At 48.8% G+C, this 13,556-nt stretch overlaps 1 protein-coding gene across 3 annotated transcripts in view; it reads left to right on the forward strand.

Annotated features, from left to right (window-relative positions):
• The first annotated feature begins 686 nt into the window (after positions 1–686).
• The window catches only part of wdr5 (WD repeat domain 5), a 63,019-nt gene continuing 50,149 nt past the window's right edge, over positions 687–13,556 (forward strand). Inside the window, exon 1 of one of the 3 annotated variants that reach the window (XM_043687307.1) lies at positions 687–818. In XM_043687307.1, the coding sequence (XP_043543242.1) occupies positions 697–818 (122 nt within the window). In that variant the 5' untranslated portion in view covers positions 687–696. Of the gene's footprint in view, positions 819–4,753; positions 4,775–13,556 lie in introns of those variants that run through there. The other 2 variants (XM_043687308.1, XM_043687309.1) reach the window with 2 other exon arrangements.

Consider the following 13,556-nt stretch of genomic DNA (forward strand, 5'->3'; position numbering starts at 1 on the left):
GGCCTCCTCCACCGCCGCTCCCTCACCACCAGACGCCTGGAGGAAGAACGCCTCATCTTCCGCCTCGGAACACTTCAACCCCAGGGCAACAATCTGAACTTCAACAGCTACCACATTTCCCCTTCCCCCACCTCATCCTAGCTTCTAACCTCCAGAAACTCGATCCCCTGACCTGTCCGGACTTGTCCGACCTGCCCAGCTCCTTTTCCACACATTGTCTAGCTATCACCATTGTTAACAGCTAACCCGAGAAGGAAGTGAGGTCTGCAGATCAAATTTGAAACTTTATTGCTGGAACAGCACAGCAGGTCAGGCAGCATCCAGGGAACAGGAGATTCGACGTTTCGGGCACAGGCCCTTCTTCAGCTAACCCGAGAATGCAACTTTAAAAAAGGGTTTGTGATTTACACATGAAAGAAGTGAAACTATCACTGTATTCTAACAGATGAAAGGCTTAACAATCAATTTTTCAATGTATAATTTTGCTATAAATTCTGTGTGTTAGGATCGAGCCCTCCCCTATCACCTGATGAAGGAGCGACGCTCTGAAACCTGGTGCTTCCAACTAAACCTGTTGGACTCTAACCTGGTGTGTGATTTTTAACTTCATTCTTTGGGAGGTCTACTTCCAGTGGGGCTCTGTGGCTGGAGTCTCTCACTTATTGTTCTCTCTTGGCCTTTTCGGCTCTTTGTCACATGCCAGGGGTTTGGAACGGCGCAAGCGCAGTGGGCGCTCCCGCCACATCGAGCAGAAGGGACAGCAGCGGTGGCAGGCCGAGGCCCAGGCTGCACGGGGAGAGCGGCGGCGGCAGGCCCAGGTAACAGCGGTGGTAGTGGAGGCTCAGGCCCGGCTTAACGTGGGTTCAGGACTTTGAACGCCGGTTTCCCAGGGCCTCGACCCATCCCTACATCTACTGCAGGCTCAGTCCTCCCCCCTCCTCCGCCCCAGCGGCTCCCAGAGCCGGAGCGTGTATCGAGCCCTCCTCATTCCCTTCTCCCCGACCTCCGTGTCCCCTGTCCCCCCCGCTCCCTGATCCCAGTGTCAGACAATCCCTGTCCTGTCAGGACATTGTGGGGTGGGTGACCCTGCAGCTCTCACAATGGTCACTGTGCAGGAGGAGGTCATTCGGCCTATTGGACGCATGTTAACACATTGATTGCACTTAGTGCTATTCTCCCACCACCTCTGCAACCCTGCAGATTATTCATTTTCAGATACAGGCGAATTCTCTTCAGAACTCCTTCATTGAACCTCTCCAGCACATTCCCAGGTAGTGCATTGAAGATCCTAACCACTCATGGTGTGTAAAAGCTTTTTGTGCATCTATTTGAATCCATGCGTCCTCATTTTCAATCCACCCACAAGTGGGATTAGTTTCTATCAACACTGTTGTGACTCCTCATGAGTTTAAATGACTTCTAATTCTCCCCTCGGTTACCTTTTTGCCAAGAAAAAGAGCCCCAGTTTCTCCAGTCAGACTTTGTTAATGAAGTTCATCGTCCTTGTAGCCATTTCTCATAAAATCTTGCATGCACATTTTTCAACACTGCCACATTCTTCTTGAAGTCATGTTATGACTGTACAGGACATTGGTTAGGCCACTTTTGGAATATTGTGTGCAAATCTGGTATTCCTCCTGTTGGAAGGCTGTTGTGAAACTTGAAAGGGTTCAGAAAAGATTTACAAGGATGTTGACCGTGTTGGAGGATTAAAGAGAGGCTGAACAGGCTGGGGCTGTTTTCCTTGGAGTGTCAGAGGCTGAAGGGTGACCTCAGAGGTTTATAAAAGCATGAGCATGTATAGGTTAAATAGACAAGGTCTTTTACTTGGAGTAGGGGAGTCCAGAGCTAGAGGGCATAGGTTTAGGGTGAGAGGGGGAAAAAAATTAAAAGGGATGTAAGAGGCAACGTTTTCACACAGAGGGTGGTGTGTGTATGAACTGAGCTGCCAGAGGAAGTGATGGAGGTTGGTACAATTAAAACATTTAAAAAGCATTTGGATGGGTATATGAATAGGAAGTATATGGGTCAAGTGCTGGCAAATGGGACCAGATTAATTTAGGATATCTGGTCAACGTGGACAAGTTGGACCGAAGGGTCTATTTCTGTGCTGTACATCTCTACGACTACGTGTAGGGCCCAGAGCTGATGACACAAAATTGAGCTACTATTCTGTGCAAGTTCCACATCGCACTCGCTCTTGTACTTTATGTCCCAGTTAATAAATTCCAGAATATTATGTGCTTTGTTAATCACTGTCAACTAGTCTTGCCACCGACAAAGACTAATGCAAGTATATCGGGTCCTGCTTCTGCACCTTTTAGAATTGTGCTCTTTAGTTTATGTTGTCTCTATGTTCTTTGTGCCAAAGTCAATCACTTCACCTTCCTCTTCATTGCACGTCATGAGTTTACTTCACCAATTGATCCATGTCCTCTTGAAATTCTGCAGTTTACAATCTTTCATGTTTGGTGTCAGGAAGAGCTCAATTGGGCTGAAGCCCCTTGGGTTCTCTTGGAGGCTGACGAACAAAGGGACAAACAGTTTGGAATTCTGATCCATTTTCTATTTGTACGTAAACCTTGGGTAAGGGCAGGATTAGCTGTGATGCTTTTCTGATAAATATCTTCCTTCTATTCACGACCTTTCATTGAAAGAACTTTGAGAAATGTTCTTGGCTGCCTGGCACCTGTGGAACTGTAGCTGGCCAAGTCAAGCCGTTAAGGGTGTGATAGGTAGGGGGTATTATTAAACAATATATTGAAGTAGCTGGACTCAGTTTTGGGGTGGGTAGCATGACCCTCCCGGACCCCCGCCCCCCCGCCCTCCCTCCTGTACTGGTGTCTGCAAGATGGACATTTGCAGTCTCCAGTATTAAATTATCTAATGTAGTTACTTGGTTATTCCTCAGCTGCCTGTTGTGGCATTGTTTTTGGGTTCATTCTGTAGAGAAGGCAGCTTCGAGAGAATAATCTGTAAGACTGATGTAACTGTCAAAGGAATTTCACCCTACAAGTTCTGTTTATATCATTGAAGTTCAGTACCTGCAAATTCTGGCAAGGCAGATATAATGTGATTGGCATTTTGACTCAGTCATAGAGATGTACAGCACAGAAACAGACCCTTTGGTCCAACTTGTCTATGCCTACCAAATATCCTAACCTTATCTAGTCCCATTTGCCAGCACTTGGCCCAAATCACTTTAAACCCTTCCTATTCACTGACCATGTGCTGCCTATCATCTGTCCTCCCTTTTAAAAGTGCCGTTGTTTTGACTCCTTTCCTCTCCTAAAAATACAAACACTTGCAGCCATTTCATTCCTTTGTAAATTGAGGTACTTGGAGATAGTGAGGGCTGCAGATGCTGGAATATCAGGTCGATAAAGTGTAGAGCTGGAAAAAGCACAGGTCAAGCAGCATCGAAGGAACAGGGAAGTTGATGTTTAAGGTGATAATCTTTCACCAGTCCTGATGAAAGGTTTTGACCTGAAACGTCAACTCCCCTGCTCCTCTGATCCTGCTTGATCTGTGCTTTTTCCAGCTCCACAATTTATCAAATTGTGATACTTCACTTAATCAATGTGCATCATGCACCAGTTGGGGTGGTGCGACACTGTTCCATACTGTTGAGCTTAATTGGTTCTCTACCTGTTTAGAGATTTGTGTATCAGAACACTTCACCCTTTTTTTTTGTAACTTCTCTTAACATTTCACCATTGAGTGCATATTTCTTCCCCTTATTCTTAACCCTCCCCTCTCCCAAAATGTGTCAGAGTGCAAATGTTTCTAAATTTTTCTAATGTGTATTCGCTTGCCTCATCCTCAGTTACAATCCTGACAATGGGCCAAGTTGTAAAATACAAATACCATCCTTTCCCTTAATTCACAGCCTCTACTGGTTTTAGAAATTCATTTGTGCAATGTAAGCATTTGCTGGTTGGTCCAGGATTTATTTCCCATTCCTAGTTGCCCTTGAGAAAGTGGTAGTGAGCTGCTTTCTAGAACAGCTGCAGTCCATGTACTGTAGGTAGACCCATAATGCTGATGGGAAGGAATTTCAGGATTTGAACTAGTAATAGGGAAGGAAAAGTGATGTAATTTCCAAGTCAGACTGGTGAGTGGCTTAGAGGGGAAGTTGCAAGTGGTAGTGTTCTCATGTATCTGCTGCCTCTGTCCTTCTAGATGGTAGTGGTCATGAGTCTGGAAAGTGCAAGGTGCCTCGGTGAATTTCTGCAGTGCATCTTGTTAATGGTGCACACTGCAACAACTGAATGTTGATGGTGATAAGAGTGAATCTACAAAATACCGTGCAAGAACTGTAACAAACACTACGTTGGACAAACAGGCAGATAATGAGCCACACATGAACATCAACTTGCCACAAAAAGACATGACCCACTCTCACTAGCCTTATATACAGATGAGGAAGGACACCACTTCGACTGGGACAACACATCCAACCAAGGACAAGCCAAACAGCGACACATACAAGAATACCTAGAAGCATGGTATTCTAACCGAAACTCTATCACCAAACACATTGACTTGGATCCTATTTACCACCCCCTGAGAAAAAGAACAGGAAATGACATCACCAACCCAAGGAAACCCAAACATAAATAGAAACCGGGCTACACCACCAGTGCTTCATTTGGAGGCTCACTGAAGATGTTACCTAGTATGATGACAAAACATCTGGAAATGAACCTTCCAGCTCAGTGAGTAAACCTGCATCCAGAACCTCAACCTGAGCTACAAACCTTCTCAGAACTTGGTAAGAATGAATGTTTGTGAATGTAATGCCAATCAAAGAGGCTGTTTTGTACTGGATGGTGTCAAGTTTCGAGTTTGATGGAGCTGTGCTCATCATAGCAAGGAGGGAGAGTCGATCATGCATGTGACTTGGGACTGTAGATGGTGGGCAGGTTTTGGGAAGTCGGGAAGTGAGTTACCTCGTTGCAGGATTTCTAGCCTCTGACTTTGTCTTATAACCACTGTATTTATATGACCGGTCTAGTTCACTTTCTGGTAAATCACAGGATGTTGATAGTCGAGGATTCAGTGATGGTAATACTATTTGAAAATCAACTGGTGATAGTTAGATTGTGTCCTGTTGGAGTTGGTCATTGCCTGACACTTGAGCAACCTATATATTATTTGCTGATACTTCGCACTTACCTGCATATTGTCTAGGTAATGTATTTGATCGTGAACTGCTTCAGTACCTGAGGAGTCGGAGTGGTGCTGATTATTATGAAATCATCATCAAACAAACCCATTTTCGACCTTATGAATGAAAGATTATTGGTGAAGCAATTGAAGATAGTTAGTCTTGTGCACTACATTGAGGAACACTTGCAGTGATGTCCTAGACCTGAGATAACTGACCTCCAACAACCCACAAATATCTTCCCATGTGCCAGGTATGACTCCAGCCGCCAGAGAGTTTGCTCCCCAATACTCATTGATTACAGTTTTTTCTAAGGCTCTTGATGCCATACTCTGTTAAGTGCAGCCTTGATGTCAAGGCTGTAACTCTTGCCTCAGTTCTGGAACTCAGCTCTTTTAATCCATGTTTGAACCAAGGCTGTACTGAGGTCGGGAGCTGAGTGGCTCTGACAGAACCGAAAATAAGTATCACTGAGTAGGCACTGCTTGATAGCACTGTTGATGACACCTTCCATCACTTTGTTGATAATCAAGAGTAGACTGATGGAATGGTAAATTTGGATTTATCCTACTTTTTGTGTACAAGACATACCTGGGCAATTTTTCACATTGTCAGATCACTGCCAGTGTTTTAACTCTAGTGTAGCAGCTAGACTTGGCAATAGTACTCGAGTTGTGTACTAGAACGTTGTCAGGGTCCATCGCCTTTGTCTTATCCAATATTTCAAGCTTTTCTAATGTGATGTGAAGTGAATTGAATTGAATTGACTGAAGACCAGCATCCGTGATGCTAGGGACCTCTGGAAGAGGTCAAGATGGATCATCCACTTGGTAGTTCCATCTGAAGATTATTGCAAATGGTTCAGCCTTATCTTTTGCATTGATATATGGGTCCTTCCATAGTTAAATTTGGGGTTATTTGTAGATATTTATAGAACCACCACCTCTAGTCTGTTATTTAACTGGATGCGACAGAATTGGAGAACTTAGATCTGATCTGTTGGTTGGTGGATTGCTTAACTTTTTCTATCATTTGCTGCTTGATGTTTAGCACGCAAGTAGTCCTGTTTTGTTGATTGATATTTCAATTTTAAGTATGCCTGATGCTGTTCCTAGTACTCTGGGGGGCATGCACCAATCAACCCCGCTGCCTGTGGGCCGACCACTTGAACTCCCCCTCCCACTCTGCCAAAGACATGCAAGTCTTTAGCTGCCTCTGCTGCCAAACCAGAGCCCCCTGATGTCTGGAAGAAGAATGCCTCATCTTCTCCCTTGGCACTGTAACCACACAGGATCAATATTGATTTCATCAGTTTCCTCATTTCCCCTGCCCCACTTTATCCCAGATCCTGTAACTTGGCACCACCTCTTGAACTGTCCTACCTGTTCATCTTCGTTCCCACTTATTTGCTCCACCCTCCCCTCTGACCTATCACCATCATCCCCACCTCCCATCTACTTATCGCATTCCCAGCTACTTTATGCTCAAAATGTCGACTCTCCTGCACCTTGAATGCTGCCTGACCAGCTGTGCTTTCCCAGCACCACACTTTTTAACTTTGAGCTTCTTGCTTAATGGTACCAATAGAATGGGTGAGCGCTGGCTATTAGGTTGCAGATTATGTATGAGAAAATTCAGCTGCTGCTGATGAGTTGCTCATTTATGTGTTCTAAATCATCCCACTTAGCATGGTAATCATGTCATATAAAATTATGCAGGGTATCCTCCATGTGCAGATGAGATTTTATCTCTTCAAATCTGTATGGTGGTTACACTTTGTGATACTGTCATGGACAAATGCATTTGCACAGGTAGTTTGGTGAGGATGAGGTCAAATTTGTTTCTCCCTTTGCTCCCTCACCACCTGCTGCAAACTCAGTCCGGCAGCAGTATCCGTTAGGACTCGCCAGTTCTGTCAGTAGTAGTGCTGTCGAGACACTTCAGAATGGATCTTGAAGTCCCCCACCTAGACTACATTTCCCTACCCTCAGTACTTCCTGCATGGTGTTCAACGTGAAGGAGCACAGGCATCAGCTGTGGGAGGATTTGGTCTCCTTGTTTGTGGTGAACTTGATGCCATGAAACTTCAGTGTTTGAAGATAAGTGTTTGAACACTTCAAGGACCACTCCCTCCTATCTGTATCCCACTGTGCCACCACCTCTACTGGGTCTGTCCTGCTGGTGATTTAGAATATCACCATGAATGGTGATGGCCGTAACCATCAGGTCTGATCCCATGTGTTTGACTCGGTCAGGCTGTTGAATGATTCATCTGTGAAACAATTCTCCCAATTTTGGTATGATCCCCAGATATTAGTAAGAAGGACTTTGCAGGATCAACAGGGCTGTATTTTCCATTGTAGTTTCCTGTGCCGAGGTCGATGCCAGGTGGTCCATCTGCATTCATTCTTTTTCTGAGACTTTTCAGCTGTTGATGCAACTCAGTGGCATGCTTGGCCATTGTATAGAGTGGTTAAAATTCAACTTCATTGTGTGGGTATGGAGTCATCCATAGGCCAGACCAGAGTAAGGACAGCATCTTTTCCATTTCTAAAGGATATTTGTGAACCGATGGGTTTTTACAACAATTAACAGGAGCTTCACATTCATCATTGTTTTAAATTCCTGGGTGTTTTTAATTGAATTAACTTCCACTATCTGCCATGGTGCAATTCAAACCTGGGTCCCCAGGATATTACCAGGATTTCTGGTTACTAGATTTGCTGGTTGTTTCCAATATTTCAGGTTTTCACCTGCAACCTGTTCTTCAGTTTTATATGTCGTTGAAGTCACCAGCCCAACCGTTAACTATTAATATTTTGCTAAAAGGAAGCTTTGACATTGTGGCTCAAAAGTTGTCATTTTTAGAGGTCTTCTGCAAAGTGGTCACCCAGCCTGCATTTTATCTCCCCAATGTAAAGAAGACGACAGCATGAACAGTGACTACAGTAGACTAAATTGTATGAGGCGCAGGTCAATTGCTGCTTCGCTTGGAATGTGTCTGGGGCCTTGGAAATGGAGGAGGTTATTAGCAGGTCTGACACCTTCTGCAATTGCATGGGAAAGTGCCGTGGAAATGTGAGGAGGAATTGGGAATGGAGGAGGAGTGGACCATGTTGTTCCAGAGCAAACAGTCCCTGCAGTCTCCACCTTGTCTTACACAAATACCAGTTTCTCCTTGCAGCTGTCAGTTCTGATGGAGTCACCAGACTTGAAACATTACATTTGCTTTCTCCCCATACATGCTGCCAGACTTGGTGAATTTCTCCAGCAATTTCTGTTTTGTTTCAAATCTCCAGCATCTGCAAATCTTTGTTTTATTTTGTCTTTTATTAATCCATACCGAATTGACACACCTCTTTCAATATGCAATTTAATTTTATCCCTTAACATGGCCTCTAGGCGTTTCACCCCACCGAATAATGTTAAGCCAGCTCCTCACCCTGACAGTAACGTGAACCCGGCCCCCAGCCCCGCCAATAACGTGAACCCGGCCCCTAGCCCCGCCAATAACGTGAACCCGGCCCCTAGCCCCGCCAATAACGTGAACCCGGCCCCTAGCCCCGCCAATAACGTGAACCCGGCCCCTAGCCCCGCCAATAACGTGAACCCGGCCCCTAGCCCCGCCAATAACGTGAACCCGGCCCCTAGCCCCGCCAATAACGTGAACCCGGCCCCTAGCCCCGCCAATAACGTGAACCCGGCCCCTAGCCCCGCCAATAACGTGAACCCGGCCCCTAGCCCCGCCAATAACGTGAACCCGGCCCCTAGCCCCGCCAATAACGTGAACCCGGCCCCTAGCCCCGCCAATAACGTGAACCCGGCCCCTAGCCCCGCCAATAACGTGAACCCGGCCCCTAGCCCCGCCAATAACGTGAACCCGGCCCCTAGCCCCGCCAATAACGTGAACCCGGCCCCTAGCCCCGCCAATAACGTGAACCCGGCCCCTAGCCCCGCCAATAACGTGAACCCGGCCCCTAGCCCCGCCAATAACGTGAACCCGGCCCCTAGCCCCGCCAATAACGTGAACCCGGCCCCTAGCCCCGCCAATAACGTGAACCCGGCCCCTAGCCCCGCCAATAACGTGAACCCGGCCCCTAGCCCCGCCAATAACGTGAACCCGGCCCCTAGCCCCGCCAATAACGTGAACCCGGCCCCTAGCCCCGCCAATAACGTGAACCCGGCCCCTAGCCCCGCCAATAACGTGAACCCGGCCCCTAGCCCCGCCAATAACGTGAACCCGGCCCCTAGCCCCGCCAATAACGTGAACCCGGCCCCTAGCCCCGCCAATAACGTGAACCCGGCCCCTAGCCCCGCCAATAACGTGAACCCGGCCCCTAGCCCCGCCAATAACGTGAACCCGGCCCCTAGCCCCGCCAATAACGTGAACCCGGCCCCTAGCCCCGCCAATAACGTGAACCCGGCCCCTAGCCCCGCCAATAACGTGAACCCGGCCCCTAGCCCCGCCAATAACGTGAACCCGGCCCCTAGCCCCGCCAATAACGTGAACCCGGCCCCTAGCCCCGCCAATAACGTGAACCCGGCCCCTAGCCCCGCCAATAACGTGAACCCGGCCCCTAGCCCCGCCAATAACGTGAACCCGGCCCCTAGCCCCGCCAATAACGTGAACCCGGCCCCTAGCCCCGCCAATAACGTGAACCCGGCCCCTAGCCCCGCCAATAACGTGAACCCGGCCCCTAGCCCCGCCAATAACGTGAACCCGGCCCCTAGCCCCGCCAATAACGTGAACCCGGCCCCTAGCCCCGCCAATAACGTGAACCCGGCCCCTAGCCCCGCCAATAACGTGAACCCGGCCCCTAGCCCCGCCAATAACGTGAACCCGGCCCCTAGCCCCGCCAATAACGTGAACCCGGCCCCTAGCCCCGCCAATAACGTGAACCCGGCCCCTAGCCCCGCCAATAACGTGAACCCGGCCCCTAGCCCCGCCAATAACGTGAACCCGGCCCCTAGCCCCGCCAATAACGTGAACCCGGCCCCTAGCCCCGCCAATAACGTGAACCCGGCCCCTAGCCCCGCCAATAACGTGAACCCGGCCCCTAGCCCCGCCAATAACGTGAACCCGGCCCCTAGCCCCGCCAATAACGTGAACCCGGCCCCTAGCCCCGCCAATAACGTGAACCCGGCCCCTAGCCCCGCCAATAACGTGAACCCGGCCCCTAGCCCCGCCAATAACGTGAACCCGGCCCCTAGCCCCGCCAATAACGTGAACCCGGCCCCTAGCCCCGCCAATAACGTGAACCCGGCCCCTAGCCCCGCCAATAACGTGAACCCGGCCCCTAGCCCCGCCAATAACGTGAACCCGGCCCCTAGCCCCGCCAATAACGTGAACCCGGCCCCTAGCCCCGCCAATAACGTGAACCCGGCCCCTAGCCCCGCCAATAACGTGAACCCGGCCCCTAGCCCCGCCAATAACGTGAACCCGGCCCCTAGCCCCGCCAATAACGTGAACCCGGCCCCTAGCCCCGCCAATAACGTGAACCCGGCCCCTAGCCCCGCCAATAACGTGAACCCGGCCCCTAGCCCCGCCAATAACGTGAACCCGGCCCCTAGCCCCGCCAATAACGTGAACCCGGCCCCTAGCCCCGCCAATAACGTGAACCCGGCCCCTAGCCCCGCCAATAACGTGAACCCGGCCCCTAGCCCCGCCAATAACGTGAACCCGGCCCCTAGCCCCGCCAATAACGTGAACCCGGCCCCTAGCCCCGCCAATAACGTGAACCCGGCCCCTAGCCCCGCCAATAACGTGAACCCGGCCCCTAGCCCCGCCAATAACGTGAACCCGGCCCCTAGCCCCGCCAATAACGTGAACCCGGCCCCTAGCCCCGCCAATAACGTGAACCCGGCCCCTAGCCCCGCCAATAACGTGAACCCGGCCCCTAGCCCCGCCAATAACCATCAACTTGTCTAGTAACATCCTCAAAGAACTCGATAAGGTTTGTGAGGCATGACCTGCCCCCCACAAAGCCATGCTGACTGCATTTAATCAAGCCATGCTCTTCCAGATGGTCATAAATCCTATCCCTCAAAATCCTTTTTAACACCTTGCAGACGACAGGCGTGAGACTGACTGGTCTGTCATTGCTGGGGATTTCCCTATTTCCTTTCTTTAAGAGAGGAATTACATTTGCCTCCCTCCAGTCCTCAGGTACGACTCCGGTGGAGAGCGAGGATGCAAAGATCTTCGCAAGCGGCGAAGCAATCATGTTTCTCACTTCCCAAAGCAGCCGAGGTCAAATCTGGTCTGGCCCTGGCAACTTGTCAATCTTAATGTTTGTCAAAATTTTCAGCACATCAGCTTCCTCAATCTCTATCCATTCCAGCATGCACACCTGCTCCTCAATGGTTTCATTTACTACAAGGTCCTTTTCTTTGGTAAAGACCGAAGCAAAAAACTCATTTAGGGCTTTCCCTACCTCCTCAGACTCTATACACAAGTTCCCTATGCTATCCTTAATCGGCCCTACTCTTTTTTTGATCATTCTCTTATTCCTCACATACGTGTAAAATGCCTTTGGATTCTCCCTAATCCTTCCTGCCAAGCCTTTTTTGTGCCCTCTCCTGGTTCTCAGACCATTTTTGAGCTCCTTCCTCACCTGCCTGTAATCCTCTAGAGCTGAGCAAGACCCTTGCTTCCTCCACCTTACGTAAGCTGCCTTCTTTCTTTTGATGAGAAACTCCTACACGCTCGTTATCCAAGGTTCCTTTATCTTACCCCATCTTGCTGTCTCAGAGGAACACGTTTATGATTCATATGCAACAACTGTTCCTTAAACAGTCTCCAAATATCTATGGTGCCCTTTCCATGGAACAATTACTCCCAGTCCATGCTTCCCAACTCACGTCTGATAGCATCACAGTTTCCTTTTCCCCAATTAAATATCCTCCCATTGTGCCTGCTTCTCTCCATCACCATAGCTATGTAGAATGTGAGGCAGTTTTGGTCACTGTCACCAAAATGCTCTCCCACCGCAAGATCTGACACCTGCCCCGGCTCATTGCTGAGCACCAAATCCAAAATGGCCTCTCCCCTCGTCGGCCTGTCAATGTACTGAGTTAGGAAACCCTCCTGAACACCCTTACAAAAACAGCTCCTTCCAAACCATCTGCTCGAAGGAGGGTCCAATCAATATTGGGAAAGTTAAAGTCACCCATTACAACAACAGCCTCAGGCGACTAACTGTGTGGAGTATGCACATTCTCCCTGTGTCTGCGTGGGTTTCCTCCGGGTGCTCCGGTTTCCTCCCACTGTCCAAAAAAGTGCAGGTTAGGTGAATTGGCCATGCTGTAAGAGCATGGCTTGATTAAATGCAGTCAGCATGGCTTTGTCATGCCTCACAATTCTCATTGAGTTCTTTGAGGATGTTACTAGACAAGTTGATGAGGCCATGTTTCCACACTGTAAGTAATCTAAAAAAACAACCCGACGACATTCACACTTTTCCAAAATCTGCTGACCTATGCTATTGGGGGACCTGTAGTAAACCCCTAATGAGGTGACTGCTCCCTCACTGTTCCTAATTTCCACCCATACTGACTCAGTAGGCAGACCCACCTCGACAATGGTAACTTCTGTAGCTGTGATACCCTCTCTGATTAGCATTCTACTCATCTGTGTCAGAAAAGGGCAACCCCCTAATTTTAAAACAGCACCCCTACTTCTGGAAAACGTCCTTGAGAAGGTGATGGTGAGCTGCCTTCTTGAAACGCTGCAGTCCACTTGTTATAGAACATAGAACAATACAGCACAGAACAGGCCCTTTGGCCCACGATGTTGTGCTGAACATTTGTCCTAGCTTAAGCACCCATCCATGTACCAATCCAATTGCCACTTAAAGGTCACCAAAGATTCTGACTCTACCACTCCCACAGGCAGCGCATTCCATGCCCCCACCACTCTCTGGGTAAAGAACCCACCCCTGACATCTCCCCTATATCTCCCACCCTTCATCTTAAATTTATGGCTCCTTGTAACACTCTGTGGTACCCGGGGAAAACGTTTCTGACTGTCTACTCTATCTATTCCTCTGATCATCTTATAAACCTCTATCAAGTCACCCCACATCCTTCGCCATTCCAACGAGAAAAGGCCTAGCACTCTCAACCTATCCTCGTACGACCTATTCTCCATTCCAGGCAACATCCTGGTAAATCTTCTCTGCACCCTCTCCAAAACTTCCACATCTTTCCTAAAGTGAGGCGACCAGAAATGCACACAGTACTCCAAATGTGGCCTAAACAAAGTCCTGTACAGTTGCAACATCACTTCACGACTCTTGAATTCAATCCCTCTGCTAATGAACGATAATACTCCATAGGCCTTCTTACAAACTCTATCCACCTGAGTGGCAACCTTCAAAGACCTATG

The sequence above is a fragment of the Chiloscyllium plagiosum genome, chromosome 3 (genome assembly GCF_004010195.1).
Source record: "Chiloscyllium plagiosum isolate BGI_BamShark_2017 chromosome 3, ASM401019v2, whole genome shotgun sequence".
NCBI lineage: Eukaryota > Metazoa > Chordata > Chondrichthyes > Orectolobiformes > Hemiscylliidae > Chiloscyllium > Chiloscyllium plagiosum.